Source organism: Balaenoptera ricei, chromosome 21 (assembly GCF_028023285.1).
Source record: "Balaenoptera ricei isolate mBalRic1 chromosome 21, mBalRic1.hap2, whole genome shotgun sequence".
NCBI classification, from domain to species: domain Eukaryota; kingdom Metazoa; phylum Chordata; class Mammalia; order Artiodactyla; family Balaenopteridae; genus Balaenoptera; species Balaenoptera ricei.
Window position 1 is genome coordinate 31,316,212 of NC_082659.1, and position 23,241 is coordinate 31,339,452.

Genomic DNA, 23,241 nt, shown 5'->3' on the forward strand with positions numbered 1-23,241 from the left:
TTCTATATAAAATTTTAAATCAACTTTTCCATTTCTACCCACCCCCTAAAAAAAAAAAACTCTTGAAATTTTTTTAAAAATCTAAAGATGAATTTATGGAGAATTGAATAGTATGCATAATGTGATTTTCAAACCATGAACACGGTATATTGTTCCATTTACTTAGGTGTCTGTAATTACTTAAATTTAACCCTAAGTTGTTCATGTTTTTGAATATTACTGTAAATTGCATTTTTTTTTAAAAAAATTCAATTTTCAGTGCACTTTGCAAGTATATCGAACCAAAATTAAATAATGAAAGTTGTTGATTCCTCCTATAGTCAGCTTAGCATTACTTTGAATGACTGGTTTATATTTTGGAAAATACCTGCAAAATGCCTAAGTCAAAATTATCAAATAACCAATAAATATCTGAAAAAGAGTATGCTTATGGTGTTTATTCCAGAAATAGAGAAATATTTCAGTATTTTTCAACATATATCATTAAAGTAACAAAGAGATAAAAATTACAAGATATAAAATATTGAAGAAACATTTGATAAAATGTTTGGACAACTAGGAGTAAAAGAATGTTCTTTGATTTCTCAAATTTCTCAAGGATAAACCACAGTTACCTATTTTACAAAGTCCTCGCTTCCAGTCCCATGATGGAATTCCATTTTTCAACTACATGTCATAAAAGGGCAATTTCTAAGCCTGGTATTTAGTCTAGGTTTCCATTATACATTGAGTATTGTCCAAATATGCTCTGCACTGTAGTAGGCTTTCTGTTTGATTCTAGGTTTTAGAGATTTCCCTTTCACGTCATTGATTTTTGTTTTATTTTCCCCAATGTTAATGTTTACTGTGTGTTTAATCTTCCATCTTCACTAAATTCTCTTGATAGTTTTCATTAAAATATTTATATTGTGAAGCATAACACATTCTTCTTAATAATGAAACATGAAAATGAAAAAAGAAAGAATATCATCTGATTCCTGTAAATATTACAGTGTTATATAGTAATAGAATTTGGGATATACTTTAATAATATGCAGTTAATGTAATTGAAGACATTATATTTAATTTTATATAGGACATTATATAAGTATCCAGGTATAATAAAATATCAGGAATAAATTATTATTCTATAAACACAACTGATAATTTAATTTTGGGGGGAAAAGATACATTATTATAGTTACTTTTACAACATCCTATTCAAAATCTTTAATGTCAAATAAAAATACATATATACACACATATATGTATATATATAACACAAAACTTTTACACACACACTGTACCTTCACATATTTACTGGGGTTAGGGTGGAGGAAGGTTTTATACATAAACTTTTAGAACAAATCCCAAAGAAAGTTGGCAGTTGGCAGATTTCACAATACCATAATAACAACAAAATTTAAAAAAAGAACCTGCCAAAATAGAAATAAATTGTCATGACAAATTGTAAAACACTGTAAAATATATTAGTGGCTAGGGGTTAACATCATTAATATAAAACTGCTTACAAATAAAGGAAATAAACAGAAGAATACTTCAACAAAATGTATGCATAAAAGTATAAAACAGATTGTGCAGATATGTAAAATGTTCAGCACATTAATAATAAAATTAATAAAACTGAAACAGAAACACTTAGTAATTTGTGCCTATCCACTTTACTTATTTTAAAATATTATCAGTCTTGTTTAACATCACTCTTACACTGAATAGATAACTATATAGAAAGAAGGAAATAGTGTATATTATGAAGAGCCTTTAATATTTTTAAATTCTTTGACCTAATAACTTCTAGAATCAATCTTTCATATACAATCTTAGAGCTAAAAAAATGACAAAAAATTTCTTTGAAATGCATTTACAACAATAATATGCTGTTGTAATTTAGAAACCTCTATTTTGTCACATCCAAAAATTATTATATATTCACAGAATGATATCTTGAAGAGACTAGATAAGATGCATAACTACTTATGATGTAGTAAGTGAAAAAAACCTCAAAATTTACAGTTCCTATATTTATGAACACAGAGATTGAAATAAATTGCATTACATTTTTAACAGTTCAAATTCTTGAGCATGGAATCATGAATAATTTCATTGCCATCTTTTTTTCTATATCAAAATATATTAAGTTTAGATATATATATTAAGTGGTGTTAAAAATAGATACAGAAGTAAAAATTATACTGTGATTGTAATTAACTTAGAGACTTTAGTCTATTAGTATATTATGACAATAAATAAAATGATTTATTTGATTGAAAATTCCTTTTATTTAAATTGATTGCATTTGCTTTTTAGCATTGCTCTCATAAAAAATGCTGTGATGCTCTAACATGTTTTCTGATTGGAGATGCAGAGTGTGGTACAGGACCATGCTGTGACAGAAAAACTTGTCAGGTAAGTTTTCAAAATATTGCCTTATTTTCTTTCATGAAATTTTTGCGTTCTTGTGGGTGCATTTTGTAGCTTTTTTTTTTTCGCTTTTATTTTTACTCATGTTTCAAATTATATTACTTTATGTACTCGATTCATACACAGTTGATTTCAGAACTGAGAGAAGGTCCTTAGATCTTTTTCAACCTCTTTCATAGTGCTGCCTCTTACTGTATTGTTTCAGTCTCTACTCAAGACCCATCCTGTTACTGCATTTAATAACAATTCCAGACAATTTGGGTGCTATGAGTTCCTCTTGGTCGTGCCTGAATGTAGCTCTTCATGATTGAACGACTTATGACAAAATTATGAATAAGCCACCCAACACACACTTGACATGCAATATTTGAACACAGACAATAATAATAAAAACCCCTCATTTTGAAAGTAGCAGAAAAGGAATCCATATAGAATAGTCAGCAATATGTAGCATATCTAATAGTGAAGATTAGCTTTGGCAAGACCCTGGAAGTGACTGACTGAATCTTTGACTTCCCTTTGGAAGTTTTCCATTCAATTTTCCTTCATAGCCACATCTGATAGGAGATTGGGTAAAATCTTTTCTAGGGATTGCTTCATTTTAGCGACTCACCTTTTTTGTGTCACTTTCAGGGGTCTATGACAAACATAAAGACTGATTAATTAGAAGTTTTGCTGCCAAGTTTGTTTTTTCTTTGTCCATGAAATCTCTCCAAACATCATTTTACTTTGTTCTATGCATGTTCTTTTTCACTCAGTGGGCTAGTTTTTAAAGTCAATGGTCATTTGTTTCAAGACACATGAAAGTAGAGGCCAGCCTAGGGTTTCCACTTCTCAGCAATAAACCTTGCTGCTCTTTCCTTCACAAGAGCTCTCATCTTAGTCTTTGTCTCCAAATCAGTGGGACTGAGCAGTCAGACTTTTCTAAACAGTCCATTGCCTTCTACCTACATCTCAAAGGATAATTCTTTACAACAGAGGTAATTGCTACATTTGGTCGAACGAAACTTCATGATATAAGTTACTAGGGAGGGCTTCAGGGTAACAGCTAAATGCACTATGTTAGTTCACATTAATTTTATTATGTATTATAGCACGGAATGTGGCTTTTGCTGTCATTTAGAGGCTCACAGGTGCCTTACACTCTGCTCTCGTACGGGTGGCCATAAGCTTAAAAGGCTTTACATTTTCTTCTCTGTCCACTTTCAGCTAGGCTAGCTTCCACTGACTTTTGTCTACAATTTAGTGATCTGATCCAGTTTTTTTCCTATAAATTTTCATTTTAGATGGACACAAGTCCAAGTGCAAAGACATGGAAGACCATTAGTTTAACCAGCTGTTTTTCTGACACATAACAGTGATTAATATGTTTTTAGCCAGTACTCAGACATTCCTATATGAAATTTAAGAAACTGTGATTGGTACTGCATAACACCAGTTATTATGGGTCAGTTGTATCTTGATGAACAGCCAAGCAAAGAATAACAAACAAACACTTATGAAGCTTAAGTAAGGCATGAGTCTAGCTTTGTGCCCAGGTGAATCTTTGTTTGGAACAGGAGCAACAGGATTCTTATTCTACGTCTGTTGGATATCCTTGCCTTTTTGTTGGCAGTTCTCAAACAAGCTTTTCCTGTAGGCAGTACAGATAGCTCATTGCAGTTCCTGGCTTTTCTAGTCCATAGTGTGTGATATTTCAGAAGAGCAGAGGAATCCTGTTTCCCAGCATCCATCTCCACCCCTGGTAGTGGCAGAAACCCTGACCCACCACTACATTCTAAGTTAAATTCCCACCACTGTGTCTAGGGAGAAGTGTTGCGATTATCATCCTGAGTCAGCAGCAGTTTTATGTGATTTATAAACTCCTCATGGTGCAAGCGGAGTTAGTCCTGAAAGGAAAATTACTTGAAATGCTAAAAGGAGAAAGATGTCAAAATTAAGAAACATTTTAGAAACATGGTAAAGACTGGCATTTGAGTTAGTTAGAACATCTCAGGAGTGCAACTAATTAGTCCCCAAGAATCAAAAGCTGGAAAACAAACACACGTAGTTTTATATCAAATATTTTCTATTTATCTTGAAGTAAATATTCAGGATAACCAGAGCATTTTAACTATGAGAACTTTCACCAGAGCCATTGTTTTAAATTGAAGTGCAAATCACACAATAAAAAATTAACCGTTTTCAAGTGAACAATTCAGCAGCATTTAGTGCGTCCACAATGTTGTGCAACCACCTCGACCTGGTTCCACAGCAGGTTCTGCATCCGAACAGGAGACCCCGACCCATTACGCACGTACCTTCCTTTCTCCCTCCCCTCAGTGCCTGGCAACCAGCCATCTGCATTCCGCCTCTATGGGTTTACCTACTCTGGACATTTCATATAGGTAGAACCATACAATGTGTGACCTTTGTGTCTGGTTTTCTTCACTAAATACAGTGTTTTCAAGTTTCAATCACCTTGTAGCATAAACCAGTACTCTATTCCTTTATGTGGCTGAACATATTCCATTGTCCATACGACAATTTGTTTATCCATTGATGGACATTTGGCTTCTTTACGATCTATTCCACCAGAACTTTTAAGTAAATTCATAATGTAACTTTAAATACTTATAAATGTATTAATAATTGAATTGATAGTTACAAATACAATCCTCCTATTTAAATTTTTATATTTTGTTTTACTACTTTAAAAACAAATATTTGGTTTTCTTTGTCTCACAGATAGCTGAAAGAGGACATGTATGTAGGAAAAGCACGGATATGTGTGATTTTCCAGAATTTTGCAATGGGATAGCTGAGTTTTGTGTACCTGATATGAAATCTGCTGATTTAGAACTGTGCAATAATAAGACTGCCTTTTGCTATCAAGGAATATGCCAAGATACAGATAAACAGTGTGCGGAGTTGTTTGGAAAATGTAATGGTTGTATTTATTTTCTGAGGTTTATTTTTAAACTATATTTGTTTCTTAAGTCAGTAATGCACCCTATAGCCATAATAATAATTATTGCTTAAATCTAAATTTGGAGATAAAATTGCAAAACAAAGCACCTTTGACCTATGTCAGGAGGTAAAATAGATCTAGTAAGTACGAGACAAAAAGAATAGGATATTTGTCAAGTTTCAGGTGATTGATGGAAATGGAGTAGACTATTAGAATTACAGATAAGTGAGCAAATGATTGTTTTACTTCTTAATCATTTCTGGACGATAATAACAATTTCTATTCTCGAGTAGGTAGTTTTTAGTTAAGTGGTTCTCCTTCATATATAGCCAGTAGATGGCACCAAATATTTATAGTAGATGACACTGCCTGGGCTTTGTTGTCTAAATGTCTTTGTATGAATTTACCACACTTTTAATTTTTAATGTTTTTTTTTAAGATGAGTAATTGAAACTTTATTTATATTTTCAGTTTCGAAGGGGGCTTCTGCTCTATGTTCACAAGAAGTGAATATGCATACAGATGACTTTGGAAACTGTTATGGTCGTTTTTGTAATTATCGGTGTGTATTTAGAAAAATATACATTTTCCAAATGCACTGTATGTGTATGTGTGTGTACTGCAAAGAATCACTTAATACAAATGAGAGATGAATATAGTATATAAAGATAAATTTATATGGTACACCTCATAAGATGGTGTGTGTTCTTTTTTTTAATTTTTTTTAACATCTTTATTGGAATATAATTGCTTTACAATGGTGTGTTAGTTTCTGCTTTAAAACAAAGTAAATCAGCTATACATATACATATATCCCCATATCTCCTCCCTCTTGCGTCTCCCTCCCATCCTCCCTATCCCACCCCTTTAGGTGGTCACAAAACACCAAGCTGATCTCCCTGTGCTATGTGGCTGCTTCCCACTAGCTACCTATTTTACATATGGTAGTGTATGTATGTCAATGTCACTCTCTCACTTCGTCCCAGCTTACCCTTCCCCCTCCCCATGTCCTCAAGTCCATTCTCTACGACTGTGTCTTTATTCCTGTCCTGACCCTAGGTTCCTCAGAACTTTTTTTTTTTTTCAGATTCCATATGTATGTGTTACCATACGGTATTTGTTTTTCCTTTCTGACTTACTTCACTCTGTATGACAGACTCTAGGTCCATCCACCTCACTGCAAATAACTCAATTTCGTTTCTTTTTATGGCTGAGTAATATTCCATTGTATAAATCTGCCACATCTTCTTTATCCATTCATCTGTCGATGGACACTTAGGTTGCTTCCATGTCCTGGCTATTGTAAATAGTGCTGCAATGAACATTGTGGTACATGACTCTTTTTGAATTATGGTTTTTTCAGGGTATATGCCCAGGAGTGGGATTGCTGGGTGGTATGGTAGTTCTATTTTTAGTTCTTTAAGGAACCTCCATACTGTTCTCCATAGTGGCTGTATCAATTTACATTCCCACCAACAGTGCAAGAGGGTTCCCTTTTCTCCACACCCTCTCCAGCATTTATTGTTTGTAGATTTTTTGCAGATGGCCATTTTGACTGGTGTAAGGTGATATTGTCACCTTATTTTTGATAAAGGAGGCAAGAATATACAATGGAGAAAAGACAGCCTCTTCAATAAGTGGTACTGGGAAAACTGGACAGCTACATGTAAAAGAATGAAATTAGAACACTCCCCAACACCACACACAAAAATAAACTCAAAATGGATTAAAGACCTAAATGTAAGGCCAGGCACTATAAAACTCTTAGAGGAAAATATAGGCAGAACACTCTATGACATAAATGACAGCAAGATCCTTTTTGACCCACCTCCTAGAGAAATGGAAATAAAAACAAAAATAAACAAATGGGACTTAATGAAAGTTAAAAGCTTTTCCACAGCAAAGGAAAACGTAAGATGAAAAGAGAACCCTCCGAATGGGAGAAAATATTTGCAAATGAAGCAACTGACAAAGGATTAATCTCCAAAATTTACAAGCAGCTCATGCAGTTCAATATCAAAAAAACAAATAACCCAATCCAAAAATGGGCAGAAGACCTAAATAGACATTTTTCCAAAGAAGATATACAGATTGCCAACAAACACATGAAAGGATGCTCAACATCACTACTCATTAGAGAAATGCAGATCAAAACTACAATATCACCTCACACCAGTAAGATGGTGTATGTTCTGAATAGCTTTGGTGTTATGCTCTGAATAACATTGTGAATTATCCTCATGTTTTGAACTGTTATTTATAAACAATATATTGTGTTGCTAAGTGACATATGGGTAATTTTTACTGTGTTATATTACAGGGATGTCTATTGTGGAAAGTTAGTTTGTCTCTGGACACGTACAGAAGTAGTGCCATTTAAAAATTTTGATACTCAGTATACTTTCCTTGGAGGCATTGTGTGTCTAAGTGCACATCTAAGAAATTCGACACCAATAACCTTCCGAGACGATTATACCTATGTAAAGAATGGCACTATGTGTGGTCCAAATCAGGTAAACACAAATTCTTCTTGATTCTATACATGGTATGTGAGCATCTTAGTGTCTGTGTATGTGTGTTTGTGTATGAGAGAGAGAGAGCGCACTTAAGATTTTTAATTTGTAATTGTTACCAATTTTGGTTGCTGTGTCATGATCTTAAGCCTTAAAGGTCAAAATTTCTATTGATCAAAGGAACACTTGCTTTACTTTTTGTCATTTTTCATTATGAATTTTACCATAGATATTTAAAGTTGTTTTCTCACACTTGAGTATCTTACTTAACCTCTTTGTTAGGCCAACATCTGTTCTGCAATAATTTGTGTAAAACAGGGAAGAGAAAAGAATCAAATAATACACCCCAAAAGCAGGTCAGAAAAACCTGAATAATAGTAACAACAAAGATAATTAATTTGATTGTAATAAAAGTAAAATATTTATTTGCTCATTAGCCTACTTCCCTAATTCTTTTTCCAAAAGCACAGTATACTTGTTAACAATTTGCCCTTTCTCAAGACACAAGAATAAAACAGAGTTTAGCTTTATTTGTTTTTCTTTTTGTTAAACATTTGAAGGAACATAATAGATGATTTAAACTAGTACCATTGAAAATTTAGTTGACTAATGTAAAACAGTACACAATTATCTCACATTTAAATTTAAATAATTTAAATGGAGGTATAATATTTTAAGAAAAGAAAAAATAAGAGAAAAATGGAAGTGAATAGTAAACTTATCTCAGAATGGGAAAAGATATTCTCACATAAAAATAATGAAGTAATCACAAAGTAACATACTGGTGTTGACTACATTTTAAAGTAATATGCCATCCCTTTGAAGATCATTTAAAATAAAGTGCCAGAAAAACAGAAATATAGATCAATGGAACAGGATAGAAAGCCCAGAGATAAACCCACTCACATATGGTCACCTTATTTTTGATAAAGGAGGCAAGAATATACAATGGAGAAAAGACAGCCTGTTCAATGAGTGGTGCTGGAAAACTGGACAGCTACATGTAAAAGAATGAAATTAGAACACTCCCTAACACCACACACAAAATATAAACTCAAAATGGATTAAAGACCTAAATGTAAGGCCAGACACTATAGAACTCTTAGAGGAAAACATAGGCAGAACACTATATGACATAAATCACAGCAAGATCCTTTTTGACCCACCTCCTAGAGAAATGGAAATAAAAACAAAAATAAACAAATGGGACTTAATGAAAGTTAAAAGCTTTTCCACAGCAAAGGAGAACATAAGACGAAAAGAGAACCCTCCGAATGGGAGAAAATATTTGCAAATGAAGCAACTGAGAAAGGATTAATCTCCAAAATTTACAAGCAGCACATGCAGCTCAATATCAAAAAAACAAATAACCCAATCCAAAAATGGGCAGAAGACCTAAATAGACATTTCTCCAAAGAAGATATACAGATTGCCAACAAACACATGAAAGGATGCTCAACATCACTAATCATTAGAGAAATGCAAGTCAAAACTACAATGAGGTATCACCTCACACCGGTCAGAATGGCCATCATCAAAAAATCTACAAACAATAAATGCTGGAGGAGGTGTGGAGAAAAGGGAACTCTCTTGCACTGTTGGTGGGAATGTAAATTGATACAGCCACTATGGAGAACAGTATGAAGGTTCCTTAAAAAACTAAAAATAGAACTACCATACCACACAGCAATCCCACTACTGGGCATATACCTTGAGAAAACCATAATTCCAAAAGAGTCATGTAACACAATGTTCATTGCAGCTCTATTTACTATAGCCAGGACATGGAAGCAACCTAAGTGTCCATCGACAGATGAATGGATAAAGAAGATGTGGCACATTTATACAATGGAATATTACTCAGCCATAAAAAGAAACGAAATTGAGTTATTTGTAGTGAGGTGGATGGACCTTGAGTTTGTCATACAGAGTGAAGTAAGTCAGAAAGAGAAAAACAAATACCGTATGCTAACACATATATATGAAATCTAAAAAAAAAAAAAAAGGTTCTGAAGACCCTAGGGGCAGGACAGGAATAAAGACGCAGATGTAGATGTAGAGAATGGACTTGAGGACACGGGGAGGGTAAGCTGCGATGAAGTGAGCAAGTGGCATGGACATATATACACTACCAAACGTAAAATAGCTAGCTAGTGGGAAGCAGCTGCATAACACAGGGAGATCATCTAGGTGCTTTGTGACCACCTAGAGGTGTGGGATAGGGAGCTTGGGAGGGAGATGCAATAGGGAGGAGATATGGGGATATATGTATACGTATAGCTGATTGACCTTGTTTTAAAGCAGAAACTAACACACCATTGTAAAGAAATTATACTCCAATAAAGAAGTTAAAAAAAAATACACTTGGAAAATATCACTGTAAAACAAAAACAAAAACAAAGTGCCAAAATGTTTACTAAAGTATGGCAAAGTAAATAAATAAATTCATTAACTAATTTAATCATTCATTAATTAGAAAGAAAGCACTCTAATGGCTTCTATATGGGGCATAACACCAAAAAATAATTTTGTCTTTGCCCCTGGTTTCTGGCACAAAGATCCTAAACCCCTTGGAATTTCCTGACTGATAACAATTTTTTTGTTGTTATTCATAATGATTCTGATCAAACCGAATTTATGCTAATGGAGTAACAGGGTGGGGCATCTAGATGGCTTCAGGATGGTGCTGGTTACCAGAAAGACCAACTGATTAGAGGAATGGAACTTTTAGTTCTACTCACAAATTCCACTAAGGAGAGTAGCATGGCTGGAGATTGAACTCTGTAGAAACTTGGAACACTGAGATCAGGGAGCTTCTAAGTTGGTGAAATAAAAATGAATATCCAACAATTGTGTTCGTCTAATCAGTTAGGAATTGAAAATAATAATTAATGGTGAGAAGCACAACTTATTATCATCCTAAACCAAGTATAAATTAGCACATACTTTCTGGAAAGTGATTTAGAAATGTGTAAGAAGTCAAATATATTATCACATCTTTTTGTCTATTTTTTGAAATGTATTACTATTTGTTACTATATTTTTCTACATTATTGAAATATAACATTATACTAGCTTCACATGTACATCATAATGATTCATACTTGTATATATTTCAAAATGGTCACCACAAGTCTAATTAATATCTGTCACCATATGTAGCTATAATTTTTTTCTTATGATGAGAAATTTAAGATTTACTCTCTTACCAAGTTTCAAATACAGAGTACAGTATTAGTAACTGTAATCACCATACTGCACCATACATCGCCATGACTTATTTATTTTTATAACTTGAAGTTTGTGCCTAACCTCCCAAATCCCACCCCTGGCAACCACCAATCTGTACTCTGTATCTGTGAGCTTGGGTTGTTTTGTTTTTATGCTTCTTAGGATTCCACATATAAGTCAGATTATACAGTATTTATATTTCTCTGTCTGACTTATTTCATTTAGCATAATGCCCTCAAGGTCCATCCATGTTGTCACAGCTAGCAAGATTTCATTTTTTTATGGCAGAAAAATATTCCGTTGTGTACATATACTATATTTTTGTATATATACTATATTTTCTTTATTCATCCACTGGTGGACACTTTAGTTGCTTCTACATCTTGGCTATTATAAGTAATGCTTAAATGAACATTAAGATGCAGATATATTTTTGAGTTAGTGTTTTCATTTTCTTCAGATAAATGCCTACAAGTGGAACTGCTGGGTCATGGTAGTTGACCAATGGTAGTTCCATTTTTAACTTTTTGACAAACCTCTATACTGTTTTTCATAGTGGCTACACCAATTTACATTCCCACAAACAGGAACAAGTGTTCCCTTTACTCCAGTTCTAAGCCAACACTTATTATTCCTTGTCCTTGTGATAATAGCCATTCTAATATCCTAGAAGAATAAGAGAAGGAACTTAAGGATGGAAAAGTATTTGAGGAAATAATGCCTGGAAGGTTTTCAAAAGGCATAAACCCACAGATGCAAGAAGCTGAAAGTACATGATATAGAATGAACCCAGTGAAATCCAGTAAGATACAGCATAATAAAATTTCTGAAAACTAACGACAGAGAAAACTAATCTTAGAATTAGTGAGAGTGAAGCAGCATCTTATATACTGGATAAACACAATTACAGTAACATTTGGAATAAAACCATATGGGCACTAGCCATACAAATACTAATAGAAAATTGCTACGCTAGATAACTAGCCTTCTATCATCCCACATAACATTTAAATTCAGCAAATGTCCTGTGGAAAAATGAGCCATTTATTTAAAAGACCTCTGCTTTCTCACACCAGCCCTGTTTGACCACTAAAAGCATTACAGTTTATACATTTCTCCTGCAAGATTCTCTGCCTGGGAAAGTCCATTCATTAGCCCATGCCCAACTGGGCAATGTCCCCATGGAGGGTAAAGAAGAAAGAAAGGGGGGATGGGAAAGGAAGGGAAGGAAAGGAAAAACAAAGACTTTGACTTTTCCTGCTTGGTCTGGAGGAGCTTTAAGCTGACAATGACTTTTTGATCCCACAGCATTTTTAATAAAAATTCTAATTGGCAGCTCTCTCTATGCAACTGAAGTTTGTCACATTGTTACCAGGGAGTAGGTTCTTGTCTCATCACAGGAAGAATTCAGAGACAAGATAGGGAAGTCAAGAAAGCAAAGCAAGGATTTATGTAAGCAATAGTATGCTCTCTAGGGGAGAGCGGGCAGGCTCAGGTGAGTAGCTGCCCTGAGTTTTTTGGCAAGCCAGTTATGTGGAGCGTAGAAATGAAGGGGTGGAATATTCAATGGAGAGGGAAGGGTTTAGGGTCAAAATTCCCTGATTTTTATCCCAGCTCCACCTTCCCGAGGGTAGGAGGGATTTTTGCCCTTATTTAGCCTTGATTGGAAGTGTCATGGAGTCAGTGCATGATGGAAACTTATTATCTGCAAGGTAATTTTATTGTAATGAGGGCCTAATGACAACAGGTTGCATTGAGATGCCAGAGATTCCTGCCTTTTCCCGCCTTTCTTTGTCTGCTTCCAGGACATTTATCACCCCAAAATGTGTGGCTTCCTGTCTGTCTGGAGGTTTCTGCTTTTCTTTTGTCTGCCTGTGGGCTCCCGCTGTTTACAAGATGTATGGTTTCCTGCCATTTGGCCTGTGTCCCCCCCGCCCCGCTCTAATAATATGACAGTCTCTATTTTGGAAGCTGGCTTTTAGGCCGTGGTACTTCCAGTAGTTTAATTGGATAGTACCAATTCTGGAGGACAGACCACTGGACCAGCCCGTATTCTGTAGTCACCATTAACTCAATTGCTTTATGAAACAAAATACTCTTCTAAATTGTCTCCCTTGGGATAAAGTGTTGTGTTGACTGTGTTCTGTAACTGAGAGAAGGGGGCAGGTGAGTAATGGATACTGAGAGCTAACTAGTTCTGTGGTTTTGTGCGCAGACTTCCATTGATAGTTCCACATTTTAGCCACCCTTTCCCATCTTGCCCTTTCAGCTCTTCTTCCTGCTTTTCCTTAGGACTCTGAGGCTGCAGCTCCTCTAAAGCAGTGTGAGGCTGATCACCTAGCCTCTCCCCTTTGCCACTGTGTTCCCTGTGGTTGCTTTCTCACTTCATCTCATCCAACAGTGACCTTCATTTTATTTCAAAATCCCAGGAAATCCTTTACTCTCTCCTCTTCTAAATGTCTCTTTCTGGTTTTCCTTTACTCTCATTTATTGGGAAAAGGGGGGCTATTGTGGGTGCCAAGTCTGTGAATTTGAATTGGAATCATTCTGTGGTTATTTTTAAAAGTCATCAAGGATATACTTTATGTTCATTTGTTATTCTACAGTGTTCAGTTGTTTTCAGAGAGGTTAGATAGTAAAGGCTTCTTTACCACATTGTCTTCAAATGTGGGTCCTTTGTAAAAATCAGTCTATCAATTGATAGATAAGAAAAGAGAAAAAGAGATTTTATTTCTTATCTATCAACATAAAGAAGAGTATGTCTTCCTTGTCAATTATAATAAAAATTATAAATGTTATACTCCTAAATTTAATACTGTAATATATTAAGTGAATAATATATTACACGAAGATAGGCATTATTCCAGCAATGCAAGTTTGCTCAATATTGGTTGTGATAGAAGGCTTCTTTGAATTGTTTATTTAGGAGACAGAACAGGAGTTTATCAAACTGATTGTAGCTCATATAAGAAGGTGAGGAGTATTAAGCATATCTTCTTAACATAATCATTTCAAACTTGAAGAAAAATGTCTGGGGCATGTAATTGTCCAAAAATAGATAAGCTAATCAATGACTGAATGAATAAAATTAACTGTCTTTTCCTTACCCATTCTTACACACAGAACTGTATGAAAACATGCTTACATAACCCAAGTTTTTCTCCTCAGGAAATATTTTTTTAGTTATATCAAGGATTTTTTTTTTTTGAGCTGTGATGTGATTTCTTCTGGGACACTATTAATGTTTCTTTTTTAAAGAGGGAAATCTTACGTGTTAGTTAATATTCAAATCACTGTCCCAACCACTGACCAAGGCTAAGTATTTTCATAGTGTCTTTTGCTTTTCCTGTCATTACAAAAGAGCCAGCTACAAATCGATCTGTTTAGTTGAAAGAAATTATATCAGAAGCATGGTTCTTAACTTTTCCTGGCTTATCTTTCTCCTAAAAACAAGCCAGGGAAGTATGACTGGTATTGCCTCAATGACAATGTTAAGAACACTAGAATGAAAATAGTTTTGTGGACGGGTAATGCTGGTTTGTCCAACATTTTGTTATCCTTGCTGGCTTTATCAGAGCACTTTCAGTTAATGAACAAGCTGATATTTGTTCTTTCCTTAATTAGCAATGGTGATAGAAAATAATGATATTTTTAGACTATTCATCAGATACGGGGTATTCTACCAGATACTTAAGAAAATCCATCAGATAGTAGATTCTCCTGAAGACAGTCAAATTGAAATTTGGATAGACAAATATTAACATAGAGTCTACATAGAAATCAGGTTAAATAAATAAATAATTAAGATAATATCCTATATTTAGTGAGCATTTACTGTGTGCCAAACACCGCTTTTGTTCCTTTATCCGTAACAAGCTATTTCACCTTCATAACCTTGAGATAGTTAAAATTATTATTCCAAATTCAAAGATGGATAAACTGAGGTAAGGAAGATTAAATAAATTTCTCAAGGTCACCTTTCCTAATGCAAAAGATAAGAGATATGGTCATTAAAGTTGGGAAAAAAATGTGAAAATGACAGGAACACTGGTATTGAGCATTGATCATTGGGCTCTGTGAGTAAAGTAGTTCTTGTACTGAATATTGGCTCTGTCAGTCAGTGGTGGTGTGACCTTAAAAGTATACATTTAATTCTCATCAAATATAAAATGAAGATGAAAATATCTCCTTCATAGGGTCAATATGAGTATATATTATAAAAATATATAGAAAGTGCAAAGACAGATCCTAGCTCATTACCAACAGTCAATACAAGTTGGCTGTTTTTGTACTTATACCAATTAATATCGATAAATGCATGATTCTGCTCCCTCAAGGGAAAAAATGGTTTCTGATTCTCAAAATACAATATTTGATAAGGTAACAACACACCATTTGACTCCAAGTTCTTTTATTAGAATGAGCAGATCTGAAATCCAGATTCATCTGAGGTATATATATCTTGTGCATCTAATTTTCATACCAAGTACAATTGTTCAGCTCTTGACTTTAACTTTAAAATTTTTGTCGTTGGTGGTGGTTTTCACATTTTAGTTTTGTAACAGAGGATCTTGCACAGACGTCACTGTCAGCTCAGACGCAACTTGTATCTCCAAAATAAAGTGCCATGGACATGGGGTATGTATAATGGTTACTCTATTTTTAAGTATAGTTATTTTGATCCATGTCAATAACATTTTTCAGTATAATAATGCTTAAAATTATTTGAGGTGTAGAAATGTATTTGGAAAATTGAAATCGAATAAGACAAGCAGACTCCATTATTCATACGTAGGTATGTGATTTATGTGTTCAATCAGATCATATAGGCTTCATGAGCAAATAATTTCCTTTGAACTTTGTACTAAAATTCAATATGAAACAATCTATTATTATAATGTTAGATTAAGATTATGAAATTTTGGAAATGAGCTCATTAAGGATTACACATATACATTTATACATACATAAAAATATTGCTTATAGTTGAGTGTATGTGTACTGATAAATATTTAAACACACAATATATATTATACATATTACTTATAATCTCATATTTTTATGGGAGCAGACTTTCTTGTTCATTATGATCTGCTTCATCCTTGAACAGCTTCAATGTGTTTCCCTGCATGTCTCTTCCTTACTATATTTGAAAAGTTATCCACTGATGGACTTTCAGATAATGTTAACATTTTTACTTAACTATTGTAACTAATGGTACAGTGGACACTGTTGTACCTTCACCTTTGCACATTTATCTGACTTCTTAAATTGTTAGCAGTGAAATCTGATGAGCCAAATACATGTACCGTTTAAATTTTCATTAATATTATATTGTCTTCAAGAAATATTATACCAGTTTTTGGTCTCACCTGTAAAAATGCATATTTTTATATGCATAAAAAAAAAATGCAGGGCTTCCCTGGTGGCGCAGTGGTTGAGAATCTGCCTGCCAATGCAGGGGACACGGGTTCGAGCCCTGGTCTGGGAAGATCCCACATACCGCGGAGCAGCTAGGCCCGTGAGCCACAACTACTGAGCCTGCGCGTCTGGAGCCTGTGCTCCGCAACAAGAGAGGCCGCGATAATGAGAGGCCCGCGCACCGCGATGAAGAGTGGCCCCTGCTCGCCGCAACTAGAGAAAGCCCTCGCACAGAAACGAAGACCCAACACAGCCAAAAATAAATAAATAATTTTTTTTTAAAAAATGCATATTTTTTTATATGCATAAAAAAATAAAAATGCATATTTCCTCATATTCTGGTCAGACTAGTTTCTCTGTCTTTTGAATCTCTTCAAACATGCTAAATCCATTGTTACCTTGCATTTCTTTAGTAATTAATTATACAGTCCTTAAGTATGTATGGTCACATTTTCCATTTGCATTTCTATTTGTCCATCCATTGTGAAATTATCTACCAGGTAATAGAAATTTTGTAAACTTTGTAAGTTTTTCCAAGCATGTCTTTGGCTTTAACTGTGTCACTAGTGTCTCCTGCCATACTGATGCTTCCTATTTTATATAGTAATCCAGGAGAAAAGTGACCTGTGTGTCTTTTAAAAATTTTTTCTCCCAGATCACTTACATGTCCTATTATTTACAGTTTCTTTTCTGTTTTTTCCTCTCTTATTTAATTTTAATTAATTTCTTGTTAAGTTTTTCACGAGCCTATTTCTAGATTCTCTATTCTGTTTCTGGCCCTTCTTTCAATTCACCCACCAGATCACATTTATAGATATTTTCTAGCCTTCCTATTTCTAGCCAAATAAATTTTGCTATCTATGTCTATTAAGAATACTTCTCCCTTTTGTTTTTCCCCATTTTTTTTTTTTTTTTTTTTTTTGTAAAAATTGGCTCTTATCTTGGCTAATTTTTTTGAACTAGCACAATTCATAGTATATTTAAACTCCCACTATTTTATAATTTCTAGCTTCATAATTCCTATGCCTTTCTAGAATAAGTCATTTCAGTTGTATCAGAATATTATATACTTTTATTTAAAAGTACAAGAGATAAATAAGAGAAAATCTCTGGGACATTTGAAAAGATATTGCATGAATATTATTATATTAATTTTTAATTTAAGAATTGCTTTCCACATTAATATAAAAAACTACCTATAATATACTAAATTATAGTACTTTAATAATTTACATTGACTAAAAATAGCAAATACTGTGTTTAATTTCTATCTTATACATCAAATGCACTTTTTAAATTTGGTTTTGGTTTTAGGTTTGCAATACTCTCCATAACTGTCACTGTGATGTTGGATATGCTCCTCCACAATGTGAACCAACGCCTTCGTCACCAGGAGGAAGTATCAATGACGGGTTTTGGCTTACGTCAGGTTAGTATGCAGATCACGGTACTCCAACAGAACCTTCTGCACTTAGAGGAATAGTATACACCTCCACGGTCTGTGTGGCTATTGAGCACCTAGCATGTGGATAGTGCAACGAAGGAACTAAAGTTTCCATTTTATTTCACTTTATCTAATATAAATTTAAATAGTCACTTGTGATTAGTAGCTACTAAATTAGGCAGTGCAGCTCTAGATCATATTGTCAATCAAAATTTTGTATATGGTTTAAATTCAAATCTAGACATGAACACTTTAACAGATCTTCTCTTAATTTTAACAATGGTTTCCAGAACTTTTCTATTTGTACAACAGAGTTTTCTAGATAGGTATAGTTAAATGATAGAACAGGTGATAGTTTTATTATGTAGTCTGTATATCCCAAGGATGTTAACTGTTGTGATGTGCTAGTTCACAACAGAGTTGCCTCTTTCAAGTTTTAACTCTGCTATTGAAAGGTAAAAATAATAAAGTCTTCCACATCCAAAGTATATGGATAGTAGATGGCACAAAACATTTTTTAATTTATTTGGTGAACATTCGTGAACAACTGTAGCATGTTTGATTTTTCTAAACTTCACAATGTGAAATTCTCAGAACACTAATTCCATTAAGGTCTTTCCATCATTTGTGATTCTGTTTTGTGCTTCTGTTTTAATTTATTTTATTTATGTATATGTTGTAAACCTGACAATACAGCATTGTATTTGCCTTAAAATAGCCAATGAAATGTTAAAGAATTTTAATGTAAATATTTACATTTATCCCAACCTATTTACCGTTTTCTAGGGCTTTTCAACTCCTCCAGCACATTCAAATTTCTGTGTAGGTCATTTCCTTTCAACCTGTAAAACTCTCTTTTTTATTTCTTTTTGTGTGTACCTTGTAGTGATCAATTGTCTCAGCTTTTGTCTTTAAAATGTTTTCATAATTTGAGAACAGTATTTTCACTGGAAGTAGAATTGTTTCTTTCAGCAATTCAAAGATGTAATCCCATTGTATCCTGGTTTCCATTTTGTGATGAGAATGCAGCCGCCATTCTTATTATTCATCCCAATAATATAATGCTTCTGTCATTCCTTGTCTGAGTTTCAGACTTACTTTATATCTTTGATTTTCCATAGTTTCACTATGGTTTACCAACATGAGTTTTTCTTTGAATTTATGTTGCTTGGTTTGGCTGAGATTCTTGAATATAGAGGTTGGTGTATTTCTGGAAATTTTGAAAAAATTATTAGTCATTGTCTCTTTTTTAATATTTATTTTTTATTAAGAACATTTTGCTTTTTAAAAAATTTACACATGGTAGCATTCACTCTGTGGTACATAGTTCTATGAGTATTGGAAAATGTATGTATTCCGTTCCCACCACCACAGTCATGGTGCACAACAGGTCCATCATCTCATATCTTCCCTCTGGCTGCTGCCTTTGTATTCATCTCCCACTGCCAGTTCCTTGCAACCAGTGACCTGGTCTCTGTCACCATAGATTTGCCTTTTCCAGAATGTCCTATACCAGAATGTCCTATACAGCATACATGCATTTGAGATTCATTCTCATCGGCATATGTTTTAATAGTTCATTCTTTATTACTGTTAAGTAGCCTTCTATTGAAAAGATGAACTATATAGTTTGTTTAGCCATTCACACATTGTAGGGTATTTGGGTTGTTTCTAGATTTTGGCAGTTTTGAATAACGCCGCTGTAAACATGTGCACACAGGTTTTCGTCTGTATTTAAGTTCTCACTTTTTGATGGGTAAATACCTAGGAGCTTTTGTCTATGTGTAAGTTCTCACTATAATACCTATAAGTGAGATAGCTGGATCGTTTACTCAGTGTATGTTTTTTAATGAGTGTATTTTTAATTTTTTTAAGAAACAGCCAAACTATTTTCCAAAGTGGCTTTGCCATTTTCCTTCCCTCCATTCATCTGTGAGAGCCCCAGTTGCTCTGCACAGATGATCCACACTTCACAAGCATTTGGTACTGTCGTTTTTGGTGGTTTTGTTTGATTTTTTTTTTTGCCAGCTTTAGATGTGTAATGATATCCCACTGTTATTTTTAGTTAGCTTATTAGGTTGAAATAATTATACACGCATAAAGAGTTGCAGAAAGATTTAGAGGGCTGTCTTACGAATCCTTTACTCAGCTTCAGTCAATGTTAACATGTTTCAGTACTACAGTAGAATATCAAAACCAGGAAATGGACATTGATGAAATACATAGACCTTATTCACATTTCACCAGTATGCATACACTTATCTGTGTGTGTATGCATTCACATGTGCGTATATTTAGTTCTATACAATTTCACCACATGTTCAAATTTGTGTAACCACCATCGCAATCAAGATATAGAACTGCATCATCACTACATGGCCCCTGATATTGTTACTCCTTTATATAGCTACACCGATTCCCTCTTTCCCCTTTCCGAACTCTTGGCAACCACTAAACTGCTCTTCATCTTTCCAATTATGTTATTTCGTGAATGTTATATAAATGGAACCATGTAGTTTGTATCTTTTTGAGATTGTCTTTTCCTCTCACTTCATTCCTTTGTATTGATGACTAGTATTCCTTTGTATGTCTGTAGCATATTTTGTTTAATTATTCACCCATTGAAGGACATTGTGTGGATGGCAATTTTTAGTTATTATGAATAGATCTGCAATGAAAATTTGTGTGGAAGATTCTGCATGAAAATAAATGTTTAATTCTCTGGGAAGCATGGCCGAGAGTGAAATTGCTGTGTGTATGGTAAGCCATTTATAATTTTAAAAGCAACTGCCAAGCTTTTTGCAGAGTGGCTATATACTTTTTGACATCCCCACCAGTGATAAATGAATGACTGGGTTTTTTGCAGCCTTGCCAACATTTGAAGTTACCACTATTTTTTTTTTTTTTTTTGCCATTCTATTGGTGTGTTTTAATATCTCATTGTGTTTTTAATTTGTACTTCCCTAATGGATAATGATATTGAATATCTTTAATGTGTTTATTTGGCACCTGCCTATCCACTTCAGTGAAAAGTCTGTTTATATCTTTTTCCCATTTGCTAATTGTATTGTTTATTAAATGTTAAGTTTTTACATAAACATCTATTTTGTGGGATTTGTGATTTGACCATATTCTCTCCAAGTGCTTTTTTCTCAGACCCAAAGGTTTTTTTTTCCTATTCTTATTTTGATAAGCTCTTCTTTTTTTCCTTTTTGGATCTATGTGTTTGGTGTCAAGTATATGAATTCTTTGTCAGTCTTAAGTCTTGAAATTTTTTGCTATGATATCTGTAAAAGGTATAGTTTTATGTTTTATATTTAAGTCCATGATCCATTTTGAGTTACTTTTTATAAAGGGTGAGAGATTAATTTTCCGATTTATGGGCATCAAATTTTTCTAGCACAATTCTTTGAAAAAGCTGTCTTTTGTCCACTGTGTTGATTTTGCACCTTTGTTAAAAATTAATTGGACATTTTTGTGTTGATGTATTTCTCAGATGTCTATTCTGTTCTATTGATCTATGTGTCATTCCCTCCACCAATACTACACTGTTTTGATTATTGTAGTTATAGGGTAATCTTGAACAGCAGGAAAAGTGAGTCTTCCCATTTCATTCTTCTTTTTCAAAATGGTTTTGGCTATTTTAAGGTTTCTCCTTTCCATATACATCGAGCTTGTCTATGTTTACAAAAAAATTTTGCTGTGATTTTGATGCAAATTGTGTTAAACCTATGGATCAATTTAGGAAGTTTCACATTTTTATTATTTACTATTGAATATTCCAGTCTATGAACACAGTATTTCTTTACATTTATATGTCTTCTTTAATTTCCTTCATCATAATTTTGTAATTTTCACCAGATACTGTACATTTTATTTTTTCATATTTGTTATTTCACTTTCTTTAGAGCTATTGTAAATAATGTTGTACTATAATAGGACATATTTTTATTTTATATTTATAAACACCAATTAAAACGATTAATCAATGTTTATCATTCCTACATCATCTAACTAACTCCTTTCAGTCAACTTTGCATGTATATTTGTCCACTTGTGAATCATATCAAATAAATGTTCATGCCCCAATGTAATAAAAGGTGAAAAGATACTATCCTAGATCTTCTTTTTTTTTTTTTAATTATAATAGAGATTTATTTAAAGTAATACATTTACAGCCCAGATAGTTCTACATTGTACATTTCAGGTTTAACCAACTTCATAAAAATACTTTAGGATAGCTGCATCCAGATTTAGACTACATGATTATTTCTTTGCCCATTCTTCTCTCTCTTTTCTTTCCCGAATAACCTCTTTCAGATATGGTTCAAGGTAGAATTTATCCTCCTCATATTTTGTCCACTGCTTTTTAGGCAAGATCTGCTGCCTCATGGTCAGGTCCAGTGCTCTCTTAATGCGAAACACCCTGTCGTTATAAAGGTTCTCAGGAAGCCTTCTTATGGCTTCTTTTACATCTTCATTCTCATATATCGTATCATCTCGCATTAAGCCCAGTTTATTGAACCCGGCAGCATTGTAATACCATTTTCGAATACCCTCCAGCCACTTGCTTGATGCTGCAACGGCAGGCCTACTCGCCATTTTAACCCGAGACCCTAGATCTTCTTTACAATACAGAACGTTCTAGGTATTTGTGACAAAATATTACATGCTGAAGTATGATTAACTGGATGAGAATATCATATTTCCTTTTTGTTACTAGAAATATTCTGTTCATTCACTGATTCTTCAGTTGGAGGAAAATTATGATAGCATCGTCCACTCTGATGACTTGTAGTATGAGATTTCATTTGGATGATCAATTTCAACATCACCATTATAAAGTTTAAAAACAAGAGCCCTGGAGGTGCTCTTTTGTACCTTCCTGAAAGTTGATATATTACTTGGGCAACGAAATTAGAAAACTGAAATTTGCCAGCGGAAAAAATAAGGCGTCCAGAAATAAAATCTCACATATGCAGTCTAACGATTTTCAATTAGGATGCCATGACCACTCAAGGGAAGAAAGGACGGTCTTTTCAACAAATAATATTGGGATAACTGGATATCAATATGCAAAAGAATGAAGTTGGACCCGTACTTACACCTTAAAAAAAAATGAACTCCAAATGAACCAAGGATTTAAATGTCAAGAGCTAAAACTATAAAATTCTTAGAAGAAAACAAAGGGGGCAATATTCATAACTTTGGATTTAGAAACGATTTATTGAATATGAAACTGAAAGCACAGGCAACAGAAG

General features: G+C 33.8%; 2 protein-coding genes across 2 annotated transcripts in view; one reads left to right on the forward strand and one right to left on the reverse strand.

Annotated features, from left to right (window-relative positions):
* The window catches only part of LOC132356560 (A disintegrin and metallopeptidase domain 3-like), a 103,185-nt gene that overhangs the window by 73,164 nt on the left and 6,780 nt on the right, over positions 1-23,241 (forward strand). Inside the window, exons 13-17 of the mRNA XM_059909423.1 lie at positions 2,308-2,406; positions 5,149-5,344; positions 5,843-5,933; positions 7,692-7,884; positions 17,851-17,965. Of these exons, the coding sequence (XP_059765406.1) occupies positions 2,308-2,406; positions 5,149-5,344; positions 5,843-5,933; positions 7,692-7,884; positions 17,851-17,965 (694 nt within the window). The remainder of the gene's footprint in view (positions 1-2,307; positions 2,407-5,148; positions 5,345-5,842; positions 5,934-7,691; positions 7,885-17,850; positions 17,966-23,241) is intronic.
* Positions 22,113-22,590, reverse strand: LOC132356514 (cytochrome b-c1 complex subunit 7-like). Its single transcript, XM_059909361.1, has one exon. The coding sequence runs from the start codon at positions 22,580-22,582 to the stop codon at positions 22,247-22,249; it is 336 nt and encodes a 111-aa protein (XP_059765344.1). The 5' UTR covers positions 22,583-22,590; the 3' UTR covers positions 22,113-22,246.